The sequence below is a fragment of the Portunus trituberculatus genome, chromosome 8, assembly GCF_017591435.1.
Source record: "Portunus trituberculatus isolate SZX2019 chromosome 8, ASM1759143v1, whole genome shotgun sequence".
NCBI classification, from domain to species: domain Eukaryota; kingdom Metazoa; phylum Arthropoda; class Malacostraca; order Decapoda; family Portunidae; genus Portunus; species Portunus trituberculatus.
In genome coordinates, this window is record NC_059262.1 from 7,400,001 (window position 1) to 7,412,500 (window position 12,500).

At 42.9% G+C, this 12,500-nt stretch overlaps 1 protein-coding gene across 23 annotated transcripts in view; it reads right to left on the bottom strand.

The window, feature by feature from the left end:
- Positions 1-12,500, bottom strand: part of LOC123498820 (coiled-coil domain-containing protein AGAP005037-like) — a 140,073-nt gene that overhangs the window by 50,745 nt on the left and 76,828 nt on the right. For 20 of the 23 annotated variants that reach the window (XM_045246275.1, XM_045246355.1, XM_045246339.1 and 17 more), the window contains 5 exons: positions 12,345-12,500; positions 8,346-8,517; positions 7,799-8,079; positions 6,095-6,148; positions 4,114-4,200 (listed from right to left, as the gene is read on the bottom strand). The exon at positions 12,345-12,500 is cut by the window's right edge and continues 60 nt beyond it. In XM_045246275.1, the coding sequence (XP_045102210.1) occupies positions 4,114-4,200; positions 6,095-6,148; positions 7,799-8,079; positions 8,346-8,517; positions 12,345-12,500 (750 nt within the window). The remainder of the gene's footprint in view (positions 1-4,113; positions 4,201-6,094; positions 6,149-7,798; positions 8,080-8,345; positions 8,518-12,344) is intronic. The other 3 variants (XM_045246365.1, XM_045246300.1, XM_045246332.1) reach the window with 2 other exon arrangements.

Genomic DNA, 12,500 nt, shown 5'->3' on the forward strand with positions numbered 1-12,500 from the left:
CTTTCTCTCTCTCTCTTGCAATATTTCCTTGCAACACACCCCACCTATACCTGACACCTATATCACCCATACACCCACTCACCCATCACATCACCTAGGCCACCCCTCACACTCCCTGAGCCACCAGCTCCCAGCCAGACACTGCAGGTGATGAGTCAGGAATGAGGAGGGAATCAATACCTCAGTGACTTGTCTTTGAACTCTGACCCACACACCCTCACCCCAGACCACACCAACACTACACCAAACACTATAGCTACACCCATTGGTATTATCAAGGCCAAATTCATAGTGTTTTATATTTTTACACTCAGCTTAACATACTCACATCTACACTCATTTCAAAGCCAGACTACACCCAAATCTCCACTCTTAGCTAAGTGTAGCATACTTAACACTGAGTATAGTAAAAAATTGTATCATATTGTGTTTTGTAAGTAATGTATTCAGCCCAACATAGTCACATCTATATTATACTAAAGCTATTAGTGAACATAATAAACTTTCCTACCCCATATGCATTCACTGCAAGCTGTACCTGACAAAGAATAATCAAAATAGCATTAATTTCAGGGTTTTTAAGAAGAATCAATATCATTTTCATATTTTCAGCACGAGTGATTCAGGGTAAAACACACCCAATATACAAAAAGGTGTAATTAAGGTGTATCATTGTTAATTTGTAGCATGAATAAGTACACTTCTAATACTTTCCAGCCTCATACAGATCCAACACAAGCTACACCCAATACACCAATATCTGGGTGCATATTTTACTTACTAGTATGAATAAGTGTATATTTCATACTTCACAGCCCCCACACAGATATAAACAACTACACCCAACATGGAAAAAGCACACTTTTGTGGTTTTACAAGTATACACTTTACATTTCACACTTCAAAACCCATATAGCCCCATAAGGCAAACTACACCCAACATACAGAAACCTGGGTGTATTTTCTAAAATACTTTTCATACTCTCCAGCCCCACAAAGACATTGTACAGTACACAGTATTCCAACCCAGCTAAGCCACAGCCCCAGCCACAGCCCCTGCCCTCCCATGCTGGGTATTACTATGGGAGGTCAAAGGTTACATGATAATACCTCTAAGGCTACCAGTACTTGGCGCCACCACACAAACACACAGACAAACACACACAGGTAAGTAAACAGTGAAACATACACTCACTCACTCACTCATTCTCACACTCACTCACTCTCACATGCACACAGACACACACACACACACATTCACTCACAATATTAAAGGATTGTGTTGTGTGTGTGTGTGTGTGTGTGTGTGTGTGTGTGTGTGTGTGTGTGTGTGTGTGTTTCACCGTTTGATCTGCTGCAGTCTCTGACGAGACAGCCAGACGTTACCCTATGGAACGAGCTCAGAGCTCATTATTTCTGATCTTCAGATAGGCCTGAGACCAGGCACACACCAACAAGGTCACAACTCCTCGATTTACATCCCGTACCTACTCACTGCTAGGTGAACAGGGGCTACACGTGAAAGGAGACACCCAAATATCTCCACCCGGCCGGGGAATCGAACCCCGGTCCCCTGGCTTGTGAAGCCAGTGCTCTAACCACTGAGCTACCGGGCACGTTTCACTGTTTGATCTGCTGCAGTCTCTGATGAGACAGCCAGACGTTACCCTACGGAATGAGCTCAGAGCTCATTATTTCCGATCTTTGTGTGTGTGTGTGTATGATATACAAGAAACTGAATGGATAATTTTTGTAGTAGTAGTAGTAGTAGTAGTAGTAGTAGTAGTAGTAGTAGTAGTAGTAGTAGTAACATAACATAATATAACATAAATAATAGGATAACAAAGGGCCACCAGGACCCATCTAGGTTATCCTGTATCAGTCACACAGCGACCTCGTCATCAGTACTTAAAGATACACTTACAAGTACACAATACATTATATACTAATTATAAATATTTGGCCCATTAACAGGGCTAAGTCCTGCAGCGAATTCCTCTACAATCTGTGATCCCCATACATGGGGATCATGTCTTGATTAACTATAGTAAATTTTTTATAAAAACAATCATGCAGTGCTATACATAATTATAAATCTAATAAATTTAATTGCTTATCTAATCTGTTTTTAAACATTGTCAAACTAGTGCTATTTACAACCGTCTCTGGCAATGCATTCCAGAAGTCTACCACCCTATGACTAAAGAAATATTTTCTCTTATATCTAACCTGCAGCCTTGCTTTCTAATCTTCCTGCCATGATTTCTAGTCCTACTTCCCTCCTCTAAGGTAAAGAAAGATCTCACATCTATGTAGTTTGTATCTGAGAACATTTTAAATAACTCTATCATATCCCTCTTATACATCTCCTCTCAAATGAAAACATGTTTAATTCCTTTAATCTATCTCTATACTCCAGGCGCTTTAATGCTGGTATCATCCTAGTTGCTCTTCTCTGAACTGCTTCTAACATGTTGATATCCTGCCTATAATGGGGTGACCAGGCCTGTATGCAATACTCTAAATGGGGCCTAACATAGGAATTATATAAGCTACGCACCACTTCCTTACTTTTATAACTAACATTTCTATTTATAAAACCCAGGATCCTATTTGCCCTATTTCTTGCTTCTAAACATTGCTTTGAAAATTTCATAGTCCTGTCTATCACTACTCCTAAATCCTTTCCTTCCTCTACTGCCTCTAGCCAACATCCCTCCATCTCATAGTTAAAGTTTGTGTTGTCTTTACCTAAATGCATAACCTGACACTTTTAGAATTAAACTCCATCTGCCACCTGTCTGCCCATGCTATCAGCCTGTCCAGGTCTCGTTGTATTCTGTAATTGTCCTTTTCACCCTGTACTGCACATGCTATCTTAGTATCATCTGCAAACTTTGATACTTTGCTACTAATTCCTATATCTAAATCGTTAATGTACACCAAGAAAAGAAGAGGTCCTAGCACTGATCCTTGGGGTACCCCACTAACCACTTCCTTCCACTCAGACATTGCCCCATTTAATACTACTCTCTGTTTCCTATCAGAAAGCCATTCACTAATCCAATCAACTAACCTACCCCTATCCCATGTAGTCTCAATTTGTACACTAGCCTCCTATGCGGTACCTTATCAAACGCCTTGCTAAAATCTAGATATATATAACATCTATGCTATTTCCATCATCTAACTCCTTGGTAATATATTCTAAGATATCGAGCAAATTTGTAAGACAGGACCTCCCTGATCTAAAGCCATGTTGGGTATCTCTAATTAATCTATTCTCATTTAAATGCTCCCAAATACTACCCTTAATGATTTTCTCTAGTATCTTATATACTATACTAGTTAAACTGATCGGTCAATAATTATTCACATCATCCTTCCTACCTTTTTAAATATTGGTGTAACATTAGCTAACTTCCAGTCCTAAGGTATCTCAGCAAACCTAAGTGATCTTTCAAAGATTAACTTAAGTGCTTCAGAAATAGTAGTAGTAGTAGTAGTAGTAGTACCGTAGTAGAATAAATAGAATAGTAGTAGAATACATAAAATGTGTGTGTGTGTGTGTGTGTGTGTGTGTGTGTGTGTGTGTGTGTGTGTGTGTGTGTGTGTGTGTGTGTGTGTGTGTGTGTGTGTGTGTGTGCGAGCGAGACATACATGAAATATATCTTCTTTGTAGCAACAGTAGTAGTAGTAGTAGTAGTAGTAGTAGTAGTAGTAGTAGTAGTAGTAGTAGTAGTAGTAGTAGTAGTAGTAGTAGTAGTAGTAGTAGTAGTAGTAGTAGTAGTAGCAGCAGCAGTAGTGGTAGTAGTGGTAACGAGAACACCATTACCTGTAACACCTGAAGTTCAAGGTAGAGACTGAGCAGTGACTGTCTGAGGGAAGGATGGGAATGAAAGGAGGAGGAGGAGGAGGAGGAGGAGGAGGAGGAGGAGGAGGAGGAGGTCATGGTGGTGGTGGTGGTGGTGGTGGTGGTGGTGGTGGTGGTGGTGGCAGTAGTGGCAGTAGTGGTGGTGGTGGTGGTGGTGGTGGTGGTGGTGGTGGTGGTGGTGTGTTGGGAGGGGTTTGGGGGTGGACAGAACACACACAGACAGAGCCACCATGGGTTACCTGCAGGGACGTGCTGCTTTGGAGGTGTGCTGAGGTCAGGCAGGTCATCGCTGAAGGAAACTGATTTCTCAAATGATACCGATTTTTCTGCAAACGGGAAAAAGAAAGTGTGAAACCCTGTTTTGTGGCATCATTATTTTGTTTATGCACATTAAGTAATACATGCAGTACTGTATATGCATGAGTGGGTAGAGGCGACGAAATGGCCACACATCTACGTATACTGAGTGTTACAAATCAACACATGACAAGACGTACTGGTTCTTCTCTTGCAGACAAACACACACATACACATACATACGTACACACACATATCATTCATTGTAGAGAGATAGATGGATAGATAGATGAACAATACATACACCATGTCAATAGTAGTAATGGTAATAGTTCAGTAACAATAGTAGAAGTAGTAGTAATAATTAAGACAAACATACGGATTACTCAACATAGAAAAAAAATATTATAAAATGTTGAAAAAAGACGTTTATAAAAATTGATAACTAGACTTCTGATTGGCTATTTAAGGGGCACTGTCGGGGTGTGGGGGTGTGAGGGGGGCATGCACAGTCCTCATCCCAGTGTAGCAGCAGCAGCAACGGCAGCATCAGCAGCAGCAGCAGCAGCAGCAGCACTAAGGGTGACTAGTGAGTGTGACTGTGTGTGAGGCAAGACTGTGAGAGAGAGAGAGAGAGAGAGAGAGAGAGAGAGAGAGAGAGAGAGAGAGAGAGAGAGAGAGAGAGAGAGAGAGAGAGAGAGAGAGAGAGAGAGAGAGAACCACTGAGGGAAAATGAGAAAGATTGAAGAAAGCCAAACAAATAAGGAAGAAATAAAAACAAGATATAAATATAGAGAAAAATAGAGAAAAAAAAGAGAAAGAAAATACATGAAATAAAAAGACATACAGATGGACACACAAAAGCAGATAAACAAAAAAAGATACGAAAGAGAGAAGTAAAAGAGATAAGGCAAACAGACAAAAAATATATAGATAAAGAGAGAGAAAAGAGAGATAGAGACAAAATGATAAAAAAAAAAGAGAGAGGAGGTTTTCTAATCAGTCACACACAAACATACACACACACACATACACACACACACACACGTACATACGAACATACAAAATACAAAAAATATACTTGGTTTTTATAAAATCTATGATACAGTTAAGTATTGTGTTGCAATTAATAATATAGATTAGTACATTCAGTTCTTAGAGAAAAAGTAAGTTTGTAATGCAGCACGCACGTAACTTCTGCAGACAAAAAGTAGTAGTAGTAGTAGTAGTAGTAGTAGTAGTAGTAGTAGTATAAAATAAATAAGTGTTAAATATATATTCATTCTTCTGAAATGAGAGAGAGAGAGAGAGAGAGAGAGAGAGAGAGAGAGAGAGAGAGAGAGAGAGAGAGAGAGAGAGAGAGAGAGAGAGAGAGATTTATGATGCTCAGAAATGCATATCTTTCGTGCTTAAAAGAGATGAAAATTAATGAAAAAAATTACAGAATTATGAAGAGAAAGAGACGAAAAAACAACATTAAAATTTTTCACATACTGAAAAACTCTTGCAAGAAAACAATAAAATAACACAGAAAAATTAGGAAAAAAAAGACTAGATATTAAAAAAAAGCAATTATTTAATATAGCTTCTACATATATATATATATATATATATATATATATATATATATATATATATATATATATATATATATATATATATATATATATATATATATATATATATATATATATATATATATATATATATATATATATATGATTTTTTTCTGGTGATGGGTGGGGAGAGCATTTTTGGAGGGAAGGGGGCTGGCAATGGTTAAGTTTAATAATAACTTTTAACATAATTGTGACGGTGATTAGTGTGAATGTTAGAATAGTAATAGTGGTGGTGGTGGTGAATGGGAAAAAAAGTAGTAATAAAGAGCAAAAGGCAAAAAAAGGCATGGCTGGATTACTGTACCTCTCCCCTTGCCCAATTTTGGAGGTTTTGTGTCAGGCCGGAGATATGAGTCGTCTGAAAGTATGAGTCAGGTTACTGGCTTGTCCTCCTGCACTCTACACCCCATTCCTCCCTATCACCCTCCCTCCCACCTCCCATGCACCCATAACACTAGCACTACATTAATATCTACATCACTATCATTGGTCAAACCAACTACATCAGATAAGATGGTTAGCTTTTGACTCCAGCCTGTCTAAAAGAGCGGTAGGAGTGGCACCCCGCCCCGCCCCGCACACCCCTCCACAAATAATACGTATGTAAGACGCACACACTCCTTACCCTCATCTCCGCTTGTCCTGCCGCATCCACCAATGCTTTACGAAGCATCCCCGGGTGGGCACCGGGCTGTGTCACTTTGATTATTTTGCCAAGTGTCTCCATGGCGCTGACTACTGAGTAGTACATTGTGTTTGCCAAGGCGAGGCCACTACCACAAGGTGACTCGGTGACAAGTGTGACAGCTTGACAGGTGACGGCTGATCTGCACGTGTTAATGTTTTGGTGGCGACGGACAATTTTGGTATCAGACAGGCTTATTTTCAGTTATCAAAATAAAATATTTCAGGTGGCATCGTGTACCATTGCCTTCTAAATATCTACTAGATGAATATTCATAAAGATAAATTTGTATTTCATCAATCAAGGAACAAAATAGAAAATTGTTCCAAGAATACAGTTGGTCTAAAACAGAGGATGGTTCACCTGTCTGTTATTTTGGGTCAAACTCGTGTGTGAAAGGGTCTGTGGGGCTGATATCCCAGCCAGACCAATCACAGTCATCAATTGTCATTATGGGCACGTATTACACATCACCAGTAATAGTATAGTCTTAAATTTATCGAATACTTTAAACTTCGGAGTAGGTGCGAGCTGCGACTCGCATAGTTCCGCACGATATGAACATCATTATCCTGCTGCACTTCCACTTTAAAAGTAAATGCTGTGAATTTTACGCTCGTTCTGATAGTGTAGGGTAAGAAATTACTTGCACTGTTCCAGGTCAATTTCCGGTGAGAATTGTTCACTATTACTAATTTATTAGACATTTGCAACCGCCAGTGCCAGGGCCCAGCAGGCTTGGGTGGCGGGCGGAGGAGCGGTGGGGCGGACACGGCATCCTGACGTGGGAGATGAATGGCCAGCCTACTTTGATCAATAAATGAGTTAATAGTGAATATTTCTCACTGAAAATTTATCTGGAAAAGCGCCATTCATTCCTTTCCCCGCTGCATGCCAGACCAACGCACCTTAGCCTTACAGGGAATATATAAAGCTCAAATTCCAGATGTGTGTGTGTGTGTGTGTGTGTGTGTGTGTGTATTGTATAGGACTCTCTCTCTCTCTCTCTCTCTCTCTCTCTCTCTCTCTCTCTCTCTGATATTATTCACGTGTTTTTTCTGTGTGCTCGTGTTATTTTCTAAGTATTTCCTTATTTTGTTGCTGATGGACCAAATAGTACATGAATAAAAATAAATAAATAAATAAATAATCAGGTTTTCCTTTATTCCAAAGGTTGCAAATTCATCTTGTTCATTTTTCGTCTCTCTCTCTCTCTCTCTCTCTCTCTCTCTCTCTCTCTCTCTCTCTCTCTCTCTCCAACACAGCCCGTCCTATATGGGCAGCGCAGCATCCCTCCAAACCTCCAAACGCAGCACAACTCACCTGCAGTCTTGCTGAACGAGGAATTGGAAGGGACCTGAAGAAAGTCATTAGTCGTTCGCTGGTTATTGTCATTCCCCCTGTCGTTGTTGGCCTGGGCGGCAGCGGCAGCGGCTGCGGAGGCGGCGGCGGCGGCGGCAGCTACGGCAGGAGGGGGCGCCAGGGGGATGTGGTCAGGGCGCGGGGAGGTGGCGACGCCCGTGTGTAGAGCCTTCTGTACCAAACCGGTCAGGGAGGCCAGCTGTCTCTCCATCTGCTCCACCCTCATACTGTAGAACGCTGACCTGGTGGTGGGGTATGGGAGAATGGCTGGTGAGGCTACCATTTCCTCACCACTCCCTCATTATACAACCAATACACTCCTTCAGCCATCCCATCCCCAGTAACTCAACTTCCCCATTACTTTCACCCATTAACCATGCCACCATATCCTCACTTATTCCCCCATTAAACAAACAATACACTCCTTTACCCAATGCGTTCCCAATAACTCAAACTCCTCCCATTACCTCCACCCATTATCTTCACCCCATTCCCTCCCATCACTCACCTGGTCTCCTCGTCAATGATGGGGGTGACGGAGCCGCTGCGTGATGGGTACTGGCCCCCATAATAAGGGTCTTCGTAACTCGGGGTAGGAGTGAGGAAGGCAGGTCCCCCTCCCCCATAGGGCCGCGGGGACCTCTCCGGGGAAGACAGGTAGCCATCCCCATGCATGCGTTCTGTAGGGGAGGAGGTGAATGAGGGGGTGCATGGGGTTGTGGGGGATGCCTAATCTAATTGTTGTTTTTGGTTTTTACTATGGAATGTTTTTTTTTTTGTGTGTGTGTGTGAAATATTGTTAATTTTTCTTATTTTCTCGGATAATGTTAATTTGGTCATTGTTTTTCGGTTAATTTTGGTCATTGTTGTCGAAATTTATCATGGATCTGCATTTTCTCTTCTACGTCATTGCATCATACAACAGCAATGAATCTATCGCACTACAGACGGCTTCTTCTACTTGAAACGGCTTTCCTACCCACCCTTACTTAGAGAGAAAGCCACACGTCAACTTAAGCATTATAACAGACAAGTATATCATTGACACAAGTCGCAGCGTGTCAATTGACCCAAAACTCCTTTTCCCAACACCACTCCACTCTGCTTCACTATCCACACTTCCTCCTTGCTTCTACATTTCTAATACCTACATGTCTGCCTCCTCCATTTAAGCCCATCTCTCTCTCTCTCTCTCTCTCTCTCTCTCTCTCTCTCTCTCTCTCTCTCTCTCTCTCTCTCTCTTCGTATTTGTGATTATAAATAAACTCTGCATATTTTCATCATCGCTCTTATCAATACGTGACTCACTCTTAATAACGTAATCTTGTTAACTCACTTTACACTTCACGGAAATAACTAAACATGCCATTATATTTTACGTGGCAAAAACTGAAATATACATGTAAATATATAAAGAGTTTTAATATCTTCAGTTTGCGGTCTTTTCAATATTATTATTATCATTACTACTATTCTCACTATCAATATCATCATAATTACTCTGTGTATTAATATTTGAAGTAGTAGTAGTAGTAGTAGTAGTAGTAGTAGTAGTAGTAGTAGTAGTAGTAGTAGTAGTAGTAGTAGTAGTAGAGTTAGTGTTGTTTTTTTTATTTAATCTCTTTGTCTCTATCTGTCTCTCTATGTTGTCATGGATACGCGCGCACACACACACACACACACACACACACACACACACACACACACACACACAGAGAGAGAGAGAGAGAGAGAGAGAGAGAGAGAGAGAGAGAGAGAGAGAGAGAGAGAGAGAGAGAGAGAGAGAGAGAGAGAGAGAGAGAGAGAGAGAGAGAGAGAGAGAGAGAGAGTGTGTGTGTGTGTGTGTGTGTGTGTGTGTGTGTGTGTGTGTGTGTGTGTGTGTGTGTGTGTGTGTGTGTGTGTGTGTGTGTGTGTGAGCATCGGTCGCGTGCACCCTTGTTATTTTAGCTTAGAAACGATAAAGTTCAGAGAGAGAGAGAGAGAGAGAGAGAGAGAGAGAGAGAGAGAGAGAGAGAGAGAGAGTCGGACAGGATATTAAAAGGTCATACGAAGAAGTGTTGGTTTAATTCTCTCTCTCTCTCTCTCTCTCTCTCTCTCTCTCTCTCTCTCTCTCTCTCTCTCTCTCTCTCTCTCTCTCTCTCTCTCTCTCTCTCTCTCTCTCTCTCATAAACATTACTCAAGGGAAAGTGAAAAGTGTATAATATGCGAATTCTAATTGAGTATTTTCAGTTACTTACAAATAGTATATGGAAATGTAGTAGTAGTAGCAGTAGTAGTAGTAGTAGTAGTAGTAGTAGTAGTAGTAGTAGTAGTAGTAGTAGTAGTAGGTAGTAGTAGTAGTAGTAGTAGTAGTAGTAGTAGTAGTAGTAGTAGTAGTAGTAGTAGTAGTAGTAGTAGTAGTAGTAGTAGTATCAGAAAACACACAAGTAATACCCAGCACACCAATAATAAGATAATTTTTTAGGGACTATCAATCAAGGGTTAAATGTAGAAATAGGGAAAAAAATACAATAATGCTGAAAGTTTTAGGGATGCGTGTATTGACAATTTGGGGATTAAATTTGAGGATAAAAGCAGTTCATTAATATGGGTATTATTTTCTTGGGGGGACGTCTTTTTAAGAGGAGAGGAGAGAGGGGAGAGGGGCGCTTTGAGGTGCTTTTATTTGTTACTGTTGCTTTTTTTGGGGTTATTTTCGGGGACTATTTTTGGGTTTTTAATTTTTCGTGCTATTTTTTGGGTATTTTTGCAAGATATTTAAGGGGACATCAGTTTTATCATTCAATTTAAAGGTAACCTTTTTTTGGGGGGATATTAAAGAAAAACGCATTCCTGAATATACTTAGTGTACAGTGTATGGTATGGGTGTAACATACGTACATACATGTATACATATACACTTAGATATATACTTACTCTCACTTGTAGAAAACATTAATTCAATTTCTTACACATAAGAAAAGAAGAAATGTCAGAAAACAATGATAACAACAATATTGATAAGTAGAATATCTATCAATAACTACTGTACTACAACAATAAGAACAACAACAACAACAACATAACAGGTGCTAAAAAGGGTTGAGAGGAAGGAGGAGGGGAGTTGCAAGGAGGGGAAAGGGTCATGAACCGCCATGCCACACAAGCTGAGGGGAAACACGGGTGAGAGGGAGGAGGGAGAAAGGATGGGGAGGTATGGGGAGGAGCAAGGTACAGGGTGTGTAATGAGTTGGATGAGGGGGAGGCGCTCAAGAGATGGAGGAGGAGGAGGAGGAGGAGGAGGAGGAGGAGGAGGAGGAGGAGGAGGAGGAGGAGGAGGAGGAGGAGGAGGAGGAGGAGGAGGAGGAGAAGAAGGAGGAGGAGGAAGAGGAGGAGGAGGAGGAGGAGGAGGAGGAGGAGGAGGAGGAGGAGGAGGAGGAGGAGGAGGAGGAGGAGATGGGAGGGGGAGGAGGAGGAAACAAACGGGGGAGAGATGATAGACAATACTTAAAAGTTTGGTGTGCGCTTGCTTCTGTTTCTGCTGCTGCTGCTGCTGCTGCTGCTGCTGCTGCTACACACACACACACACACACACACACACACACACACACAAACTTTGAGTGTGTGTGAAGTTTTGCTGTCCCTCAAGACTTAAGTGATCGGCTCACCTCACACCTGCCTGTGTGATTCACCTTGGTCGTCTGCTGGTCACCCAGCCAGTCTTCCCCATTACGGAGCGAGCTCAGAGCTCATAGACCGATCTTCGGGTAGGACTGAGACCACAACACACACTCCACACACCGGGAAAGCGAGGCCACAACCCCTCGAGTTACATCCCGTACCTAATTACTGCTAGGTGAACAGGGGCCACACATTAAGACTTGCCCATTTGCCTCGCCGCTTACCGGGATTCGAACCCGGCCCTCTCGATTGTGAGTCGAGCGTGCTAACCACTACACTACGCAGTGTGTGTGTGTGTGTGTGTGTGTGTGTGTGTGTGTGTGTATGTGTGTGTGTGTTTACAACAACAACAACAACAACAACAACAACAGCAACAGCAGCAGCAGCAGCAGCAGCAGCAACAGCAGTCTTCTGGGGGCGGATGATACCTGCGGTACCACTCCCCGCCAGCCTGCCCCAGTGTTCGGGGTTCCTAAGGGGTGAGGAGCAGCGTGGCCTACACACAGCACCTTAGCCCGGACCGGGTCAGGGCGGGACAGGGCGGGACGGGGCAGGACAGGGCAGGGCAAGGTGGGGAGCATAGTGCCAAGGTGGCCCTCTCCTGGGTCGGAGGAACAGGTAGTACAGGAGGGGACGGGGTGTGTGTGAAGGAGTGCCACGGGTAGAGTCCCCCGGGTGTTAATTTTGTGTTAGGTGAAGTATGGAATGACGGGCAAGTAGGGTGGGAGGGGCGGGGCGGGCCGAGCAGGCAACACAGGTAAACAGGCAAGGAGACAGCAGGCAGCAGCAGCAGCAGCAGCGGCGGCAGCGGCAGCAGCAGTGGCGGGGCGGCGCGTCGAGCACTGACCCTGCGAGGAGTAGAGCAGCTCCAGCCGCTCCGGCGAGGACGAGTAGGAGGAGAAGGAGCGGGCCAGGTGGGGTGGGCGGGGGCCCTCGGGTAGCCCCGGGGGCGGCGCCGCGGGCCGCAGCCCGGCCTTCACGCCCATCATGGGTGGCGGCCCGC